The sequence below is a fragment of the Erinaceus europaeus genome, chromosome 3 (assembly GCF_950295315.1).
Source record: "Erinaceus europaeus chromosome 3, mEriEur2.1, whole genome shotgun sequence".
In the NCBI taxonomy this organism is placed as follows: Eukaryota; Metazoa; Chordata; class Mammalia; order Eulipotyphla; family Erinaceidae; genus Erinaceus; species Erinaceus europaeus.
The window spans coordinates 118,712,873-118,728,632 of NC_080164.1; the positions used below are offsets into that span (position 1 = coordinate 118,712,873).

Genomic DNA, 15,760 nt, shown 5'->3' on the forward strand with positions numbered 1-15,760 from the left:
TGTTTTTTTGTGTTTTTTTTTTACTATTGCTAGGCTTTGAATTTTTTTAAAATTTATTTATTTATAAAATGGAAACACTGACAAGACCATAGGATAAGAGGGGTACAATTCCTACCACCAGAGCTCCATATCCCATCCCCTCCTCCCCTGATAGCTTTCCTTGAGAGACTACAGTACTGTTTTTGTCATATGCAGTGGCAGGGACTGAACCCCAGTCCTCACTCATGTAAGTCTTGAATTCGACCAATGAACTATGACCATAGTCAAATAAATGAAAAAAAAAAATTGAAAGACATCAAACAGGACTAGGCAAATGGAGTTGCATCAATAGCTATGCACAGACTAACAATCTGTGAAATTAGGCTATCTGTTTAACTTAAATTCAAACTAGAGATTCTCAGGACATTGAATAATATTCAACAGTAAAAAGCAACAAACCAAGAAAAGCCAAGATTAATTTCAAAAAGGAAAGCAAAGTTGGAGACACTAGTCCTAGCAGGTATCAGCAAGATATTAATGACACAAGATGATCAAATACAGAAACATGTACTACAGCCCAGAAAGAGACATGATTATTTTTATATTTAATAGAAATTATATTTCAACAAGTGAGGAAATCATAAATAATAGAATATGCTGAGTTGAGATGTACTCCTTTATGCCTCACACAGAATCCAATTTCAAATGGAGTAACATAGACAAGTATGCAAAATAAAGTCTACAACTCTTGTGAAACAATAAAAAGGCCTTTTAAAAAATGTTTTCTTATTTTGGACAGAGACAGAAGGGAGGGGTAATAGAGAGTCAGAGAGAAAACTGCAGCACTGTTTCACCACTTATGAACCTTCCTCCCTGCAAATGGGGTCAGGGGGCTTGAACCTGGGTTCTTGTGCAAGGTAACACGTGTGCTCACCAGGTGTGACACCTCCTGGCTCCAAAATGACCTTCTTAATGACTTCAAGGTAGATGATGGTTTCCTAATCCAGGTGTGAAAACAACACAAAAAGCAAAGATGGATGAATCTGACAGCATTAAAAAAAAAAAAAACTTATAGTGGCCCAGAGACTAGAGTAACCAACTTGCAAGCATGAGGTCCCAAGTTCAATCCCAGGCACCACATGTGCTAGAGGGGTGCTCTATTTTTCTCTCTGGTGATTTGCTTTCTGTAAATAAATAAATAAATAGCCGGGTGGTGGTGCACTGGGTTAAGAGCACACAGTATGAAGCGTAAGAATAAGCACAAGGATCCCGGTTCGAGCCCCCACCTTCACAGCTGCAGGGGTTTCACTTCACAAGCTGTGAAGCAGGTCTGCAGATGTTTAAGCCCCAGCAATAACCCTGGAGGTAAAATAATAATAATAATAATAAATAAATAATCTTTTTAAATAACTTGGGGGCTGGGCAGTGGCACACTTGGTAGAGTGCACACATTACTATGCACAAGAACCTAGGTTCAAGCTTTTGGCTTCCACCTGCCTTTCTATCTCCCTTCCCGATTTTCCCCTTTCTCTCTCCAAAAACAAGCAAATAAATCATTTAGGATAAATATAGATTGAAAGACATGTTAATTTAATATAAAAAGAAGATCAAATTATTGTGAGAAAGTATTTGGAACACATAGCTGGTGATAGCTATAAACAAACCAAAAACCAGTGAGAAAAAAGGCCAACAATATAATAATAAAACTGGCAAGGACATGAGAAAGCAATATACAGATTAATGATCAGATAAGATCAAGGTGGAATGAACATATGAAAACAAACACATGAAAAGCTGCCCACTTAAAATAATAATAGTTTAATAACATTCTAGTGAAGGGTGAGGGAAGAAACACACAATCAGAGAGGGTTGTGGAGCACGCAAACTGGTGCAACGTTTTAAAAGAATGAACGCTTGTAATGTCTGGAGAAGTCAAATAGTCAGACACTTAAGATCCTACTCTCACATGGGCATTAAGGCGTCATGTAAAAATCATTCACTCAAAAAAATGGTTTGTAAAGGCAACATCTTAGAAATGACCTACATATTGCAGAAAACCTAAATAGAAAGCCTGGACAAATATCTAGATCAACTTTGGCACGTGTTTTAATGGAAAGCAAACATTGACAGAGTGTGCTCTACAGAAGAAAATAAAGTTGTAGAAGGGAAGAGCTGAGTGGTGGCTCTCTCTGTCGAGATCACATATTCTCATGCTGGAGGACCCCTGCTCAAGCCCCCAGTCCCCATCTGTGGGGGGGGGGGTGTTTACACCAACGGCAGAAACAGTGTAGCAAGTGATTCTCCTTCTCTCTCCTACTCAGACTTCTATAAAAAGACCTTAAATAGGGGGTCGGGCAGTCATTACACAGGGAGTGAAGAGGGTCTGCAGGTATCTTTCTCTCCCCATCTCTGTCTTCCCCTCCTCTCTCCATTTCTTTCTGTCCTATCCAACAATAACGACATCAATAAGAACAACAATAACTACAACAACAATTAAAAACAACAACAACAAGGGAAACAAAAGGGGGAAAAAAAGCAAAAAAAAAAAAGACCTTAAATAGTAGGGACTATAATATTTATATTAATAGTAAATTACATAGCATGAAATGACCAACAATTAAGTACATGACAACATATCATTTATGATAATAATTTGAAAGAACAATATACATTGTCTAGTACTTGATCAATGTTAGCTATCACCACCATCACTTTTCCTATTACCACTACTATTATTTTATTAAAAGAATGAGCATGCAAACTAAGTTAGTACATGGAAAGGCAGCTTTACAGGTTTTAGGTGTATAGCATTATAAATCAACATTTATATTATATTCTCTACCAAAAATCTAGCTTTCATCCTTCACTGTAGAACTAACACACATTATCTGATTTAACTGCTCTCCAAATAATCCCTGGGGCCAGGTGGTAGCATACCCAGTTGAGAGTACAAGTGACCATGCACAAGGATCCAGTTTCAAGTCTCTAGTCCCCACCCATTCAGGGAGGGTGGTGAAGTTTGATGAACTCTGAAGCAATATAACAGGTCTCTTTCCTTCTCTCTCTCTCTCCCCTCCCCTCTCCATTTATCTCTATCCTATCAAATCAAAAGGAAGAAAGAGAAAAGAATGAAGTAGAAGAGACCTTGGTAAGGAAACTTGCTTCAGTGTGTGGGGCCCAAGATCCAATATGGGTTGTGCATATAACACATCAGCACACTATCCATGTGAACTCTTTGGCTGGTCCTTATTTTGTGTATTTCTTTATTTAGTGTCTTTATTTACCATGACTGAAATCAGTGTCTGACTTCCCCTTCTAATTTATTTCACTAATCACAGTGTCATCTGCTTCTATTCATGCTGCAACCTTAAGCGGCAGAAGCCCATCTTTCATTTGTCCTCTTAATTCACTTTTAAAAATTAAATTAAATGGTTTGACTTAATTTTAAAATCTTCTATTTTTATCCATGAGAAAAGTCAAGATTGGAAAAAAAAAAAAAAAAAAAAAACCATCGCTTATTTTGTGCCTTGCCCTCACACTGAATAAATTCAGAACTGAACTGAATGTTTGGCTGAGGACAAGAACACAACAAGTGCATTGGAAGCCTACAACATACCCTGGGGGTTGGGGGGGGGGAGGAAAACAGGTTCCCTCCCCTCAGCTCTCTGCATCTTCTTCTCGTGCTGCACTATGCCTAGAGTATATGGGTCATGAGCTTCATTTAGAGCTATTGTGCCTGTTTCTGGCAAGGAAAAAAAGAATTCCTGGTCTGCTCATCTCTAGTTATGACTGACCCTGTTTTCAAAAAAAAAGATGTAGCTTTCTATGTTCTATATTTTTTGAATCTATGTGATGTTCTCTTTCAGATCATCTATCCCATTGCTTTGTTTACCTGTGCAGCCTACACAGTATTAGGAAGGAAATGGCTATCAAAAATGTGTCCTTGAGCTAACAGGGTTGGTGACACTGCTCATCTGGAAGTGTCATGGCACCATGGAATGAAGCCATTTTTTTTTTAAGCTTGGACCTGAATCAAGAAGTGATTTTCCTGCCTAAGGGAGAGAAATATAACCCTTCCCATTGCCTAAGAGCACAGAGACAACAGCAGGTGGAGGGAACACAGGCGGGGACACATAGCTTAGTGGAAAGGGGCATCTCTAGAGGCACTAGACAAATGCCATTTCCAGAAGAGTGTGCTCTAGCTGGAGTCACACAGGGACCATCAGTACATTGCTGGCCAAGGAAAATACAGCTGTAACTAGAGTTGTCCAAGAAAGGCAGCCAGGATGGCCAAATGTAATGACGGTGATACCAAAGATATAATCCTATTCACAGCTCACTGAGTCACTCCAGGACACACTGGGCATATTTTTCAGGTGTCTTCAACTTTAGCTTTCAGTGACTGAATGGAATAAAGGAGATTCTCAGCTAAAATTCTGGTGAAAGAACAAGCGCCCTGTTGTCCCTTTTATGTGCTCTGCCTCACTTCTGAGACTTGAAGTTAGAAAGATTTTAATCAATCTTAAATCAAGCACAGTTTAGTTTTGCTCATGCATGGCTCCCCAAAATCCAACTTAAAAGCCAACGCTTAACCAAGGAGACACTTTCTCTATAGAAAAAAAATCTCACCAAGTTTCTTTAAGAGAATAGAACAAAACTTACAATCACTTATCTGGAACCAGAGAACACCCAGAGTCACTGAAACAATCTTAAAGAAAAGAAACAGAAATGGAGGCATCACATTCCCAGATCTCAAACTATATTATAAGGCCATCATCATCAAAACAGCCTGGTACTGGAACAAAAACAGATACACAGACCAATGGAACAGAATTGAAAGCCCAGAAGTAGCCCCCCAAACTTATGGACATCTAATTTTTAATAAAGGGGTTCAAATTATTAAATGAAGGATAGAGGGTCTTTTCAATCAATGGTGCTGGGAAAACTGGGTTGAAACATGCAGAAGAATGAAACTGAACCACTTTATCTTACCAGAAACAAAAGTCAACTTCAAATGCATAAAGGACCTTGACATTAGATCAGAAACTATCAAATATTTAGAGGAAAATATTGGTGGAACACTTTCCCACCTAAACCTCAAGGACATCTTTGATGATACAAACCCAAATGCAAGGAAGACTAAAACAAAAACAAATCAGTGGGATTATATCAAATTGAAGAGCTTCTCCACAGCAAAAGAAGCCATCACCCAAAAAGAGACCCCTCACAGAATGGGAGATCTTCACATGCCATATATCAGAAAATAACCAAAATATATAAAGAGCTCATCAAACTCAGCAACAAGAAAACAAATTACCCCATCCAAAAATAGGGAGATGATATGAACAGAATATTCACCATAAAAGAGATCCAAAAGGCCAACAAACATATGAAAAATTATTCCAGGTTACTGATTGTCAGAGAAATGACAATATAGACAACAATGAGATATCACCTCACCCCTGTGAGATTGTCATACATCAAAAATGACAGTAGCAACAAACGCTAGAGAGGTTGTGGGGACAAAGGAACCCTTCTGCCACTGCTGGTGTGTATGTCAATTGGCCCAATCCTTGTGGAGAGCAGTCTGGAGAACCCTCACAAGGTTAGAAATGGGCCTTTCATATCACCCAGTAATTCCTCTCCTAGGGATATATCCTAAGGACTCCACAACACCCAACCAAAAATATATGTGTACACCTATGTTCATAGCAGCACAATTCATAATAGCCAAAACCTGGAAGCAACCCAGGTGCTCAACAACAGATGAGCGACTGAGAAAATTGTGGTACATATACACAATGGAATACTATGCAGCTATTAAGAATAATGAACCCACCTTCTCTGACCCATCTTAGATGGAGCTAGGAGGAATTATGTTAAGTGAGATAAGTCAAAAAGACAAAGATGAGTATGGGATGATCCTACTCAAACAGAAGTTGAGAAAGAACAACAGAAAGGAAAACTCAACGCAGAATTTGACTGAGTTTGGAGTATTGCACCAAAGTGAAAATCTCTCAGTGGAAGGTAAGGGTAGATTTTTAGCTTTACTGTGGAGGGAGGGGTGAGGGACACAGACCTTTTGTTGGTGGGAATGGTGTTAATATACACTCTTATTAACTTATAGTCTTACAAACCACTATTTAACCAAGAAGAGAGGGGAAAAGTGGATTGAATGTCTTTTTGATGCACAGTCCACAGTTCTGAGTATATATCCCTTCAATCTAAGCACTTAAGGTTTCAAATTGGTAACCTGATTGAATTTTAACAGTGGGCTTAAATTGCTAATACACTTCTAACAATGCCTTTTTCTTTGAAATTTTAAATAATCTATAATCTTAGACCAGGGAGAACAGAAGCAACTTGTTGCATCACTTTATAAGAAGCAGCTATATGTAAATAGCATTAAAGAACATAAATCATGGTGAGGCCTTTTATGATACAGCAAATCCTAACAATGGGATTTTCAAAGTAAACCAAATTTCCAAATATCTTGGTTATAATAAAAACTATCTATTGCCTTCTTAAACCTTAAGACAGCAGGAAACGTCCCCTTTCTCCATAAAACCCATATTTCTCCCAGTCCTGGAGCCTCTGGGGTGGGGCTCACTTTGCTTTTTTCTTTTCTTTTAAAATTTTTTAATATTTATTTATTCCCTTTTATTGCCCTTGTGTTATTGTTGTAGTTATTATTGTTGTTGTTGTTGATGTCATTATTGTTGGATAGGATAGAGAGAAACGGAGAGAGGAGGGGAAGACAGAGAGGGGGAGAGAGAGATAGACATCTGCAGACCTGTCACTTGTGAAGCGACTCCCCTGCAGGTGGAGAGCCGGGGGCTTGAACTGGGATCCTTAAGCCAGTCCTTGCACTTTGCTCCACCTGCACTTAACCCACTGTGCTACCATCCAACTCCCTAGGGGCTCACTTTTCTGTATGCTTCTTTCTCTCAATTCATACCAATTAATACTGTATCTGTTGATCTCAAACTAATCAATGCAACCAGTACCACCTTGATCTGTTTCACTTTGGATTGTGTCCAGAGACACCAGACATGGAATGTCAACCCTCTAGCTTCATTACCCTGGTGAGACCTTTCTTAGCTCACAGGACTCCTTCATACCATTTTGGGTGGTGCACTTCTAACAAAGCCTCAGAACATAGATATAGATTAGTATCCGTAAGTTTGGGAAAAATGCATACCATAAAGCAAAAGTGCAAAACAGTTTGCAGTGGCCCAATAAGTGTAACAAGCAAGCAGAAAGACCTAAAAAAAGGTACCATAAAGTACCTTATCAAATAGTTTCTACTTAGACTTAGATATTCTCCTTACCTACTTCCTATTTCACTTCCCTCAATCATTCCAAGGCTAACATGGACAGACAAAGTGAGGACTACAAAATCTGGATAAGGGCAAGAGGCTGGCTGACTCTTTGGTCACTACCAGGCCTCTCCATCACCTGCGGCCCTAGTCAGGGAGTCCTAAGATTCCCACACAGACATGATGGGCCTAGACCACTAACAGATCCCTCTCTCCATTATCACTGGTCATCTCCATCAAGAACAACATCATGGACCCCTTTGGGGGCCCCTATAGGACCTTGCACCATATGAGGATCAATAATGGTAGGGACAACCCCATTCTCTGAAGGAAGGTTGGGCCAACATACTTTACTACTTGAGGAAGATGGGTCCTGAAATTAGTGCAACCTAGAATGTTCCTAGCCATGACTACAGAATGTGAGCTTAGACCTACAGGGATGCAAAGGTTACATAGGCTTCTGCACTGAATATCAACCCCAGATCAGATCCCTAGGGTTTACAGTTAACAATATTTATATACTTTTCCCATAATTAAGAGCTACTTTCTGATGCAGCTTTCTAGTCCATTTCCAACTCTGACACCATCTCCCCAGACAATACCTTTGGCCCACCTGCATGTTAGCTGACAGGCTCAGGCAAAAATTAACAGAGTAATGGGCTCCTTGGAATATACCTAAAATAGACCTACTAGCTTTTTCCAAAATGGAGACCCCAAAATCTCATCTGCTATATACTTGCTTTTAGGTTCCTGGTTATTAAAAAATCTGTTCTTCTTTATATCTTAATGCTTTTTCAGCCACCAAGTTCCAGATGCTACCATGACACCAACCTGTCTTCCCGGGGAAGATGACCCCACCAATGTGTCCTGGGACCCCACCTCTCCAGAGCAATGCCCCACTAGGTGAAGATAGACATAGGCTGGGAGTATGGATCAACCTGCCTACACCCATGTTCAGAGGAGAAGCAATTAAAGAAGCCAGACCTTCCACATTCTGCACTCCATAATGATTCTGGGTACATGTTCCCAGAGGGATAATAATAGGAAAGCTTTCAAGGGAAGAGAAGGGATACGGAGCTCTGGTGGTGGGAATTACATGGAATTGTACTGCTTTTGTTCTATGGTCTTGTCAATATTTCTAGTTTATAAATAAATTTATTATAAAGTAATGAATCTAGGAAGTATGATATATGGATACTTTTCCAGAAAAAAAGTCCAGGTAGGATAAATTTTATTAAGAAAAACAAAACAAACAAAAAAACCATGACCCCATCCAAACAAACAAAAAAACCCAGGAGGTGGCACAATAAAACATTAGACTCTCAAGCAGGAGATTCTGAGTTCAATCCCTGAGAACACATGTGCCAGAGTAATGCTCTGGTTCTCCTTCCTCTGTAAGAGATGTAGCCTAAAGAGCAGACATAACTCACCTTGGTTTTTGGAGATGGTTTCTGAATGTCTCTTTTTATGTCTTTTGTCAGAAACATGGGTAAGGACTTCATATGACTGGCTTCCTGGAAAAGAAGTTCAGATGAAATTTAGAGACTCAAGAAGATTGTTCTTTTTTTTTTTTTTTCCTCCAGGGTTATTGCTGGGGGACTCAATGCCTGTATTACGAATCCACTGCTCCTGGTGGTCATTTTTTCCATTTTGTTGTTGTTCTTGTTGTTGTTGAATAGGACAGAAAGAAATTGAGAGGGAGGGAAGAGATGGGGAGAGAAAGATTGACACCTGCAGACCTGCTTCACCACTTGTAAAGTAACCCCCCCCCGCAGGTGGGAAGCTGGGGACTCGAACCAGGATACTTGTGCTTGTCCCTGTGCTTTGTACTATGTGCGCTTAATCCATGCACCACCGCTCCACCTCCAAATAAGATTGTTCTAAGCAGAAATTACAATGATGGGAAAAGCAATCTGTAAAAGAGACAAGGCAACTCTGGTTTGAGATGTCCACATGAGAACGTAGGCATGCTGCTGTGAGGTGGCAAATACTTTCCTCTTTTACTTGTCACAAACAACAGTGAGGTAGGAGTGATGGCGATGGAAGAGGTCACTTGGACAGAAGCAATGAGCATGAAAACCTAGCACACATGACTGTGAGATTTACCCACTCAATGCAACCTTGCCCCTACACACTTACCTCTCCAAGATAATCATCACCCCATGGAACTCTGCCAAACTTCTCTACACTATTTTATAGATGCTGGGTTCTGACACTATAAAAAAAAAAACTACTGTACATTCTTCCAGATTATTGAGCAAACCATACTGAATCATTCTAATTTACAACAAATATTCTGAGTGGAAAAATCTGAGTAATTCTAAAAATTATTGAGTTTCGAAGTCCTCACCTCACCCTAAACTAGTGCTTGCAAAAATAGTAGCAGACATGACAAGGAGGCAGTGTGTGTGGAATTGAACAAACTTATTATTTATTTCTGGATGGTGGACAAAAAAAAAAGGAATCTAAAATCATGGAGGGCCTTAGTTTTGAATAGCCACTTACTTGGATAAATTTTCTAAAGATGAGTCTATCTTTAAAGCAAAACAGAAAAATGTATAAGAAGTGGGATACACCACAGTAAAGCTATAGAGGAAATAAACCAGATTTTTTTGTTCACTTGTTCCATAATGTTCATCTTTGAACATTTCATTTCTTTTCCTATTATACTTATCACTTGTGCTTTTTTATTTTTTTGGTCCAGTTCACTGTAGGTAGGGTTAATTAATTAAAATCTCTCTTTCTTTTTTCACCACCAAGGTTATTGCTGGGGCTCAGTGCCTGCAACAAGTGTGCCATCCCAACAGGCATGTTTTTCTTTCTGTTTTTGATAGAGGGTGAGAGACAGAGACATGGACAAAGGGAGACAATGCTAAGGAGAGACACCTGTAGCACTGCTCTACTGTTCAGGAAGCTTTCTATCTGCAGGTGGGGACCAAGGCCTTGAACCCAGGTCCCTGCACATGGTAGTATGTGTGCTTTTCTTGATGAACCACAATCCAGTCCCTAACCACTTAAACAAAATTTTAGTCCTTATAGTGTCATTATAATTACTGTAACCATGTTGAAAAAAATGCTATTTAACCCCGTGCTGTTCCTTTGCTTGTGGCAGAGAAACTTTCTGAAGAGATTTGGTTCTCCTGCCCACTAGTGTAAAAAAAAAAAAAAAAAAAACTCCTCTCTTTTCACCATAAAAAATTACTGTACCCTACTAGGGAAAGAGAGGCAGGCTGGGAGTATGGATCGACCAGTCAATGCCCATGTTCAGCGGGGAAGCAATTACAGAAGCCAGACTTTCCACCTTCTGCATCCCACAGTGATCTTGGGTTTATACTCCCAGAGGGTTAATGTATAGGAAAGCTATCAAGGGAGGGGATGGGATACGGAGATCTGAGAATTGTGTGCTGTTGTACCAGTCTTATCCTATGGTTTTGTTAATGTCTCCTTTTTAAAATAAATTTAAAAAATTAAAAAAATTACTATAATCATATTCTTTTATATCTAAAATGAGGAGATAGTAGAATATAATGTCTCTAACAAGGGAGTTGGGTTGTGGTGCACCCAGTTAAGTGCACATAGTTCAAGGACTCATGCAAGGATCTGTGTTCAAGCCCAAGCTCCCCACCTGTAGGGGGAAAGTTTCACAAGCAGTGAAGCAGGTGTGCAGGTACCTCCCTGCCTCTCTCCCTCTCAATCTCCCCTTCCCTTTCAATTTCTCTGTCCTACCTAATAAAATGGAAAAAATGGTGCCAGGAGCAGTGGATTTGTAGTACTGGCACTGAGCCCTAGTGATAATCCTGGAGGGAAAAAAAAAGAAAAAGAAAGGAAGAAAAGAAAAGAGTCCCTATAGAAAAGAACTACACAATTACTAACAAACATTTACTGAAACTTGGGATGTATCAGGTCAGGCACTGTGCCAAAGACTGCACTCCTAATGCTATTCCATCCCTAAAATGTATAAGTCACGTGCTATCATCATCATTCCTCTTCTCCCCCCCCCCCCAAGTTTTTTTGTTGGGGAAATAAGGATTTACAGGATAGCTGTTGACAGATGGGTACAGTTTCTTATCTGCCTGTGATAGGTGTCTACACACCACTCCCACCACTGGCTCAAGTCTATCTTCACCATCCTGCATCAGGAACTTGCTGTCCTTCCTCTTCCCATCTCGCAAAAGAAAGAAAGAAAAAAAGAAAGGAAAAAAAAAAAGAAGAAAAAAAAAGAGAAAGAAAAGAAAATTGAGCCAGAGAGGTGGCTGAATAGTTTCATACATGTGTAATCACTCCCATTTTTGTAGGAGCAAAATAACTTGTCCAGTGTCAATCAGAACTGTCTATTCTTTCCTTCCCTTTCCTTTCCCCTTTCTTCCTTCCTTCCTTCCTTCCTTCCTTTCTTTCTTTCTTTCTTTCTTTCTTTCTTTCTTTCTTTCTTTCTTTCTTTCTTTCTTTCTTTCTTTCTTTCTTGGCCAAGAGAGGTGAGAGAAGGAGAGACAGACAGAGAGTAAGTATACCACAGCATGGTTCCACTATTCATATATCCATATAGATTCCCTGGATTTGTCCATGGTGCTTCTGTGTGATGGCAGGGCTCTAACTCAGGGTGTCATGTATGGTCAAGTGCGCTCTCTACCAGGTGAGCTATCTCCCAGTCCCAGAACAATTTAGATCACTAGGTGGTGAAACTGTAGCACTTTACAGCCAAATAGCTTTTAAAGGTCAATTAGTCTACCCAACCAGTCTACAGGTGGGGGATTTGGATCCTGAGGTTATGTATCTAAGCTCCTACAGAGAGGGGCAGAGCAAAGACCCATGCCTACAACACAGGACCAAAAATGGTGCCTGTCCTTGGCTCTGTGCTAGTGAACAATATTCCCAGGATCAAGATGGATAAAGTGCTTTTTCCAAACAATGGGGGAGCTGTGGTGCTGTCAACATTCTCAGCTGCTCTGTTTGCACATAGCCTCCTCCGTAAGGAGCCAAACATAGATTTCTGAGAGCCCTGAAGAAGTGTGTATTCCAGCCCTCCCCCTTCCCACCAGTCACTTCACCTGCTGGTAGTTTATGCTTCTTACTGGAAATAATGCCTGAACCATTCTGGCTTCTGACTCACTGGGAGAGGGATAAATGAGATCCTGCATAACATTTTGAAGATCCAAGTGATTCAGTGCATAGACCATTGTGTAATTGGACTAGGCTTGGATAATGTAATTACGCCTGATCTGTCTACCCCCTTTAAACCACTGGTACGTAAATGTTAGAATGTGACGAGAAGAAAAAGGCTGACTATGAAGCAAAATTAACAGGAAGAGCTGACCTTTGTTTATGACTGTTTGCAAATACCTATGATTCTTTCTTTTACACAAACAAAAAGTGACAGTATTTATTACTATCTTCCCTCCCTGTACCTGTGAATTAATGAGCCTAAGCTGACACTTGGACCTTTCCTTTTAGACTCCAAAAACTTTCCCTGTAGACCTTCATCTGGAAATGACAATGAAAAGAATTAGTGTTTCTGGTCTCTGACTTTAAATTTACAAAACAGCAGGGGACTAGAAGGTAGCTCACCCAGAAGAGCACATATTTTACCAGGAAACAAGGTCCTGGGTTCAAGTCCCAGGGCACTGGGAGAACTCCATGAAGGGTAGAGCTGTGTTGTGGTCTCACTCTCTCTCTGAAAATTTAATGTGAAAAAACTGGGCTCAAGAGGCCACTCATGAGTATTGTGCACACAAAAGGCCCTGAGTTTATTGCCTGGTATCTTATATATATATATATTTTTAACTGAAAACAATAAAGAAACATATACCCCCACAAAAACTGGAATGCCTGAATGCTCAGTACAGCATTATTCATAATAACTTCAAAGTGGAAACAAATTATTTATTTAAATTTTTAAAATATATATTTATTTATTCCTTTTTGTTGCCCTTGTTGTTCTATTATTGTAGTTATTATTGTTGTTGATGATGTCATCGTTGTTGAATAGAACAGATAAAACTGGAGAGAGGAGGGGAAGACAGAGAGAAAGACAGACACCTGCAGATCTGCTTCACCACTTGTGAAGCGACTCCCCTGCAGATGGAGAGCCAGGGGCTTGAACCAGGATCCTTACACCGGTGCTTGTGCTTTGTGTCACGTGTGCTTAACCTGCTGAGCTACCGCCCGACTCCTTAACATGGAAACGATTTAAATGTCTATCAACCGATGAATGGATAAGCATAGTATGGCAGAGGGCCAGCAAAATAGCTCACTTGGTTAGTGCGTTGCTTTGCTTTGTGCATGGCCCAGGTTCAAGCCCAGCCCCCACTACTTTGAAGGAAGCTTCGGTGCAGTGGTCTCTTTCGCTCTCTCTGCATCTTGGTCTCTTTGTCTGTAGCTAATATAACAAAATAAAAGTATGGTATGGTCCCATGACATAATATTAGTCAACTACAAAAGGAATGAAGTAGTAGCACTTGGTATAGACACAGATCTACCTTGAGAAGGTTCAACTTGAGAGAAGTCAGAGCCAGAAGGACATACATCCTGTGGTCTCACTAACATGAAATGTGTAGAATAAGCAAATAGTGTCTGGAAGGGATTAGGAGCTAGGAGGTAGAGGGGTGGGGAGCGATTCTGCTGGAGTCTGGTCTGAATGTGGTTTGTTTTCAGGGTGCTACTTAGTTCTGGAATTAGGTAATAGTGATTGCTGTACAATTTTGTAAGCACACGAAAAACAGTATGACTTAAACTGGTAGATGTTTGTGAATTACATCCCTTTTTTTTTTGGCCTCCCTTTTTTGCTCGGTGCCTGCACCATGAATCCACTGCTCCTGGAGGCTATTTTTCCTCCCCTTTGTTGCCCTTGTTGTTTTATCATTGTTATGGTTATTATTTTTGTTGTTACTGTTGTTGGATAGAACAGAAAGAAATGGAGAGAGAAGGGGAAGACAGAATGAGAGAGAGAAAGATAGACACCTGCAGACCTGCTTCACTGTCTGTGAAGCAACCCCCCTGCAGGTGGGGAGCTGGGATCTTATACCGGTCCTTGTGTTTCGTGCCACGTACGCTTAACCCGCTGCGCTACCTACCGCCCAACCCCTTATATCCTTTTTTTCAAAGGTCACTGAAACCAAGGCCCCAGACTCTCAGAGAAAAGGGAGGAGATTTGGTGTTTGTGTCTGAGCTCCTCCCTAAGAAGACTGTCTTTGAAATAGTTTGAAGGAGGGGTGTCTTATTTTGTATGACTTAAGATTATATGTGAGCATAAAAATTCATCTAACAAATATGAACAGGACCCTACAGTGTGCAGCATTCTAGTGTTGCCAACTGAAGGACTGACTCATAAACACTGTAGACATTAATATATTATAGGAGCAACTTCTCTTAAATATCTGATCTACTGACATGAGATTTTTGTCAATTGCTCACTCTAATGACTTCTAGACAGTAATCAATTGCAGAAACCAACCAGCTGGGCCTCTTTAATATCATGGGAACACCTTTCAGAAATATAATAGAGAAAGAAAATAAGATAACTTGCTTCTTATGCCTGTGTTGGTCTTACTATTTATTCAACCACTAAATAAAATAATAGAAGAGCACTTGCTCTTCCTGGGCCTATCAGGAATCTTCCACAGGGGTTCCTAGGCTTGTCTTCTCACTTCAAGCAGATCTTTGTTAAACTTTATTCCAGAAGCTTCCGTTCCTGGAACAGACTAGATCGTGACCCCACTTCCTATCAATTTGCTAGTCTTCCTCCCTACCCTGTTTATGATTCTCCAACTGGTATGTTCCCACTCTTCTACTTTTTCTTTTTTTAAAACATTTTTTTAATTTAATTTTTATTTTTTAATTAATCTTTGAAAATATTTATTTATTCCCTTTTGTTGTCCTTGTTGTTTTATTGTTGTAGTTATTATTGTTGCAGTCATTGTTGGCTAGGACAGAGAGAAATGGAGTGAGGAGAGGAAGACAGAGAGGGAGAAAGACAGACACCTGCAGACCTGCTTCATCACTTGTGAACTGACTCCCCTGCAGGTGGGGAGCTGGGACTCGAACCAGGATCCTTACGCCGGTCCTTGCGCGTTGCATCACCTGTGCTTAACCCACTGCACTACAGCCTTCTACTTTTTCTAAGAAATATCCTTCAAGACAGCTGTCCTCACTTGTTATCTCTACTTCTTTTTTTAAATATTTATTTATTTATTCCCTTTTGTTGCCCTTGTTGTTTTATTGTTGTGGTTATTATTGTTATTGTTATTGTTGTCGTTGGATAGAACAGAGAGAAATGGAGAGAGGAGAGGAAGACAGAGAGGGGGAGAGAAAGATAGACACCTACAGACCTGCTTCACTGCCTGTGAAGCGACTCCCCTGCTGGTGGGGAGCCAGGGGCTCGAACTGGGATCCTTAGGCCAGTTCTTGTGCTTTGTGCCATGTACGCTTAACCCACTGCACTACCGCCCGACTCCCCATCTCTATTTCTT

The 15,760-nt window shown here is 40.2% G+C and overlaps 1 protein-coding gene and 1 long non-coding RNA gene across 2 annotated transcripts in view; one reads left to right on the forward strand and one right to left on the reverse strand.

Moving 5' to 3' along the window:
- Positions 1-15,760, reverse strand: part of FAM13A (family with sequence similarity 13 member A) — a 229,145-nt gene that overhangs the window by 119,893 nt on the left and 93,492 nt on the right. Inside the window, exon 6 of the mRNA XM_060188451.1 lies at positions 8,633-8,812. Within this exon, the coding sequence (XP_060044434.1) occupies positions 8,633-8,812 (180 nt within the window). The remainder of the gene's footprint in view (positions 1-8,632; positions 8,813-15,760) is intronic.
- Positions 3,061-8,598, forward strand: LOC132537527 (uncharacterized). The gene is made up of 3 exons (XR_009548994.1): positions 3,061-3,127; positions 5,838-6,006; positions 8,097-8,598. It is a non-coding gene; the product is annotated as an uncharacterized LOC132537527 (long non-coding RNA).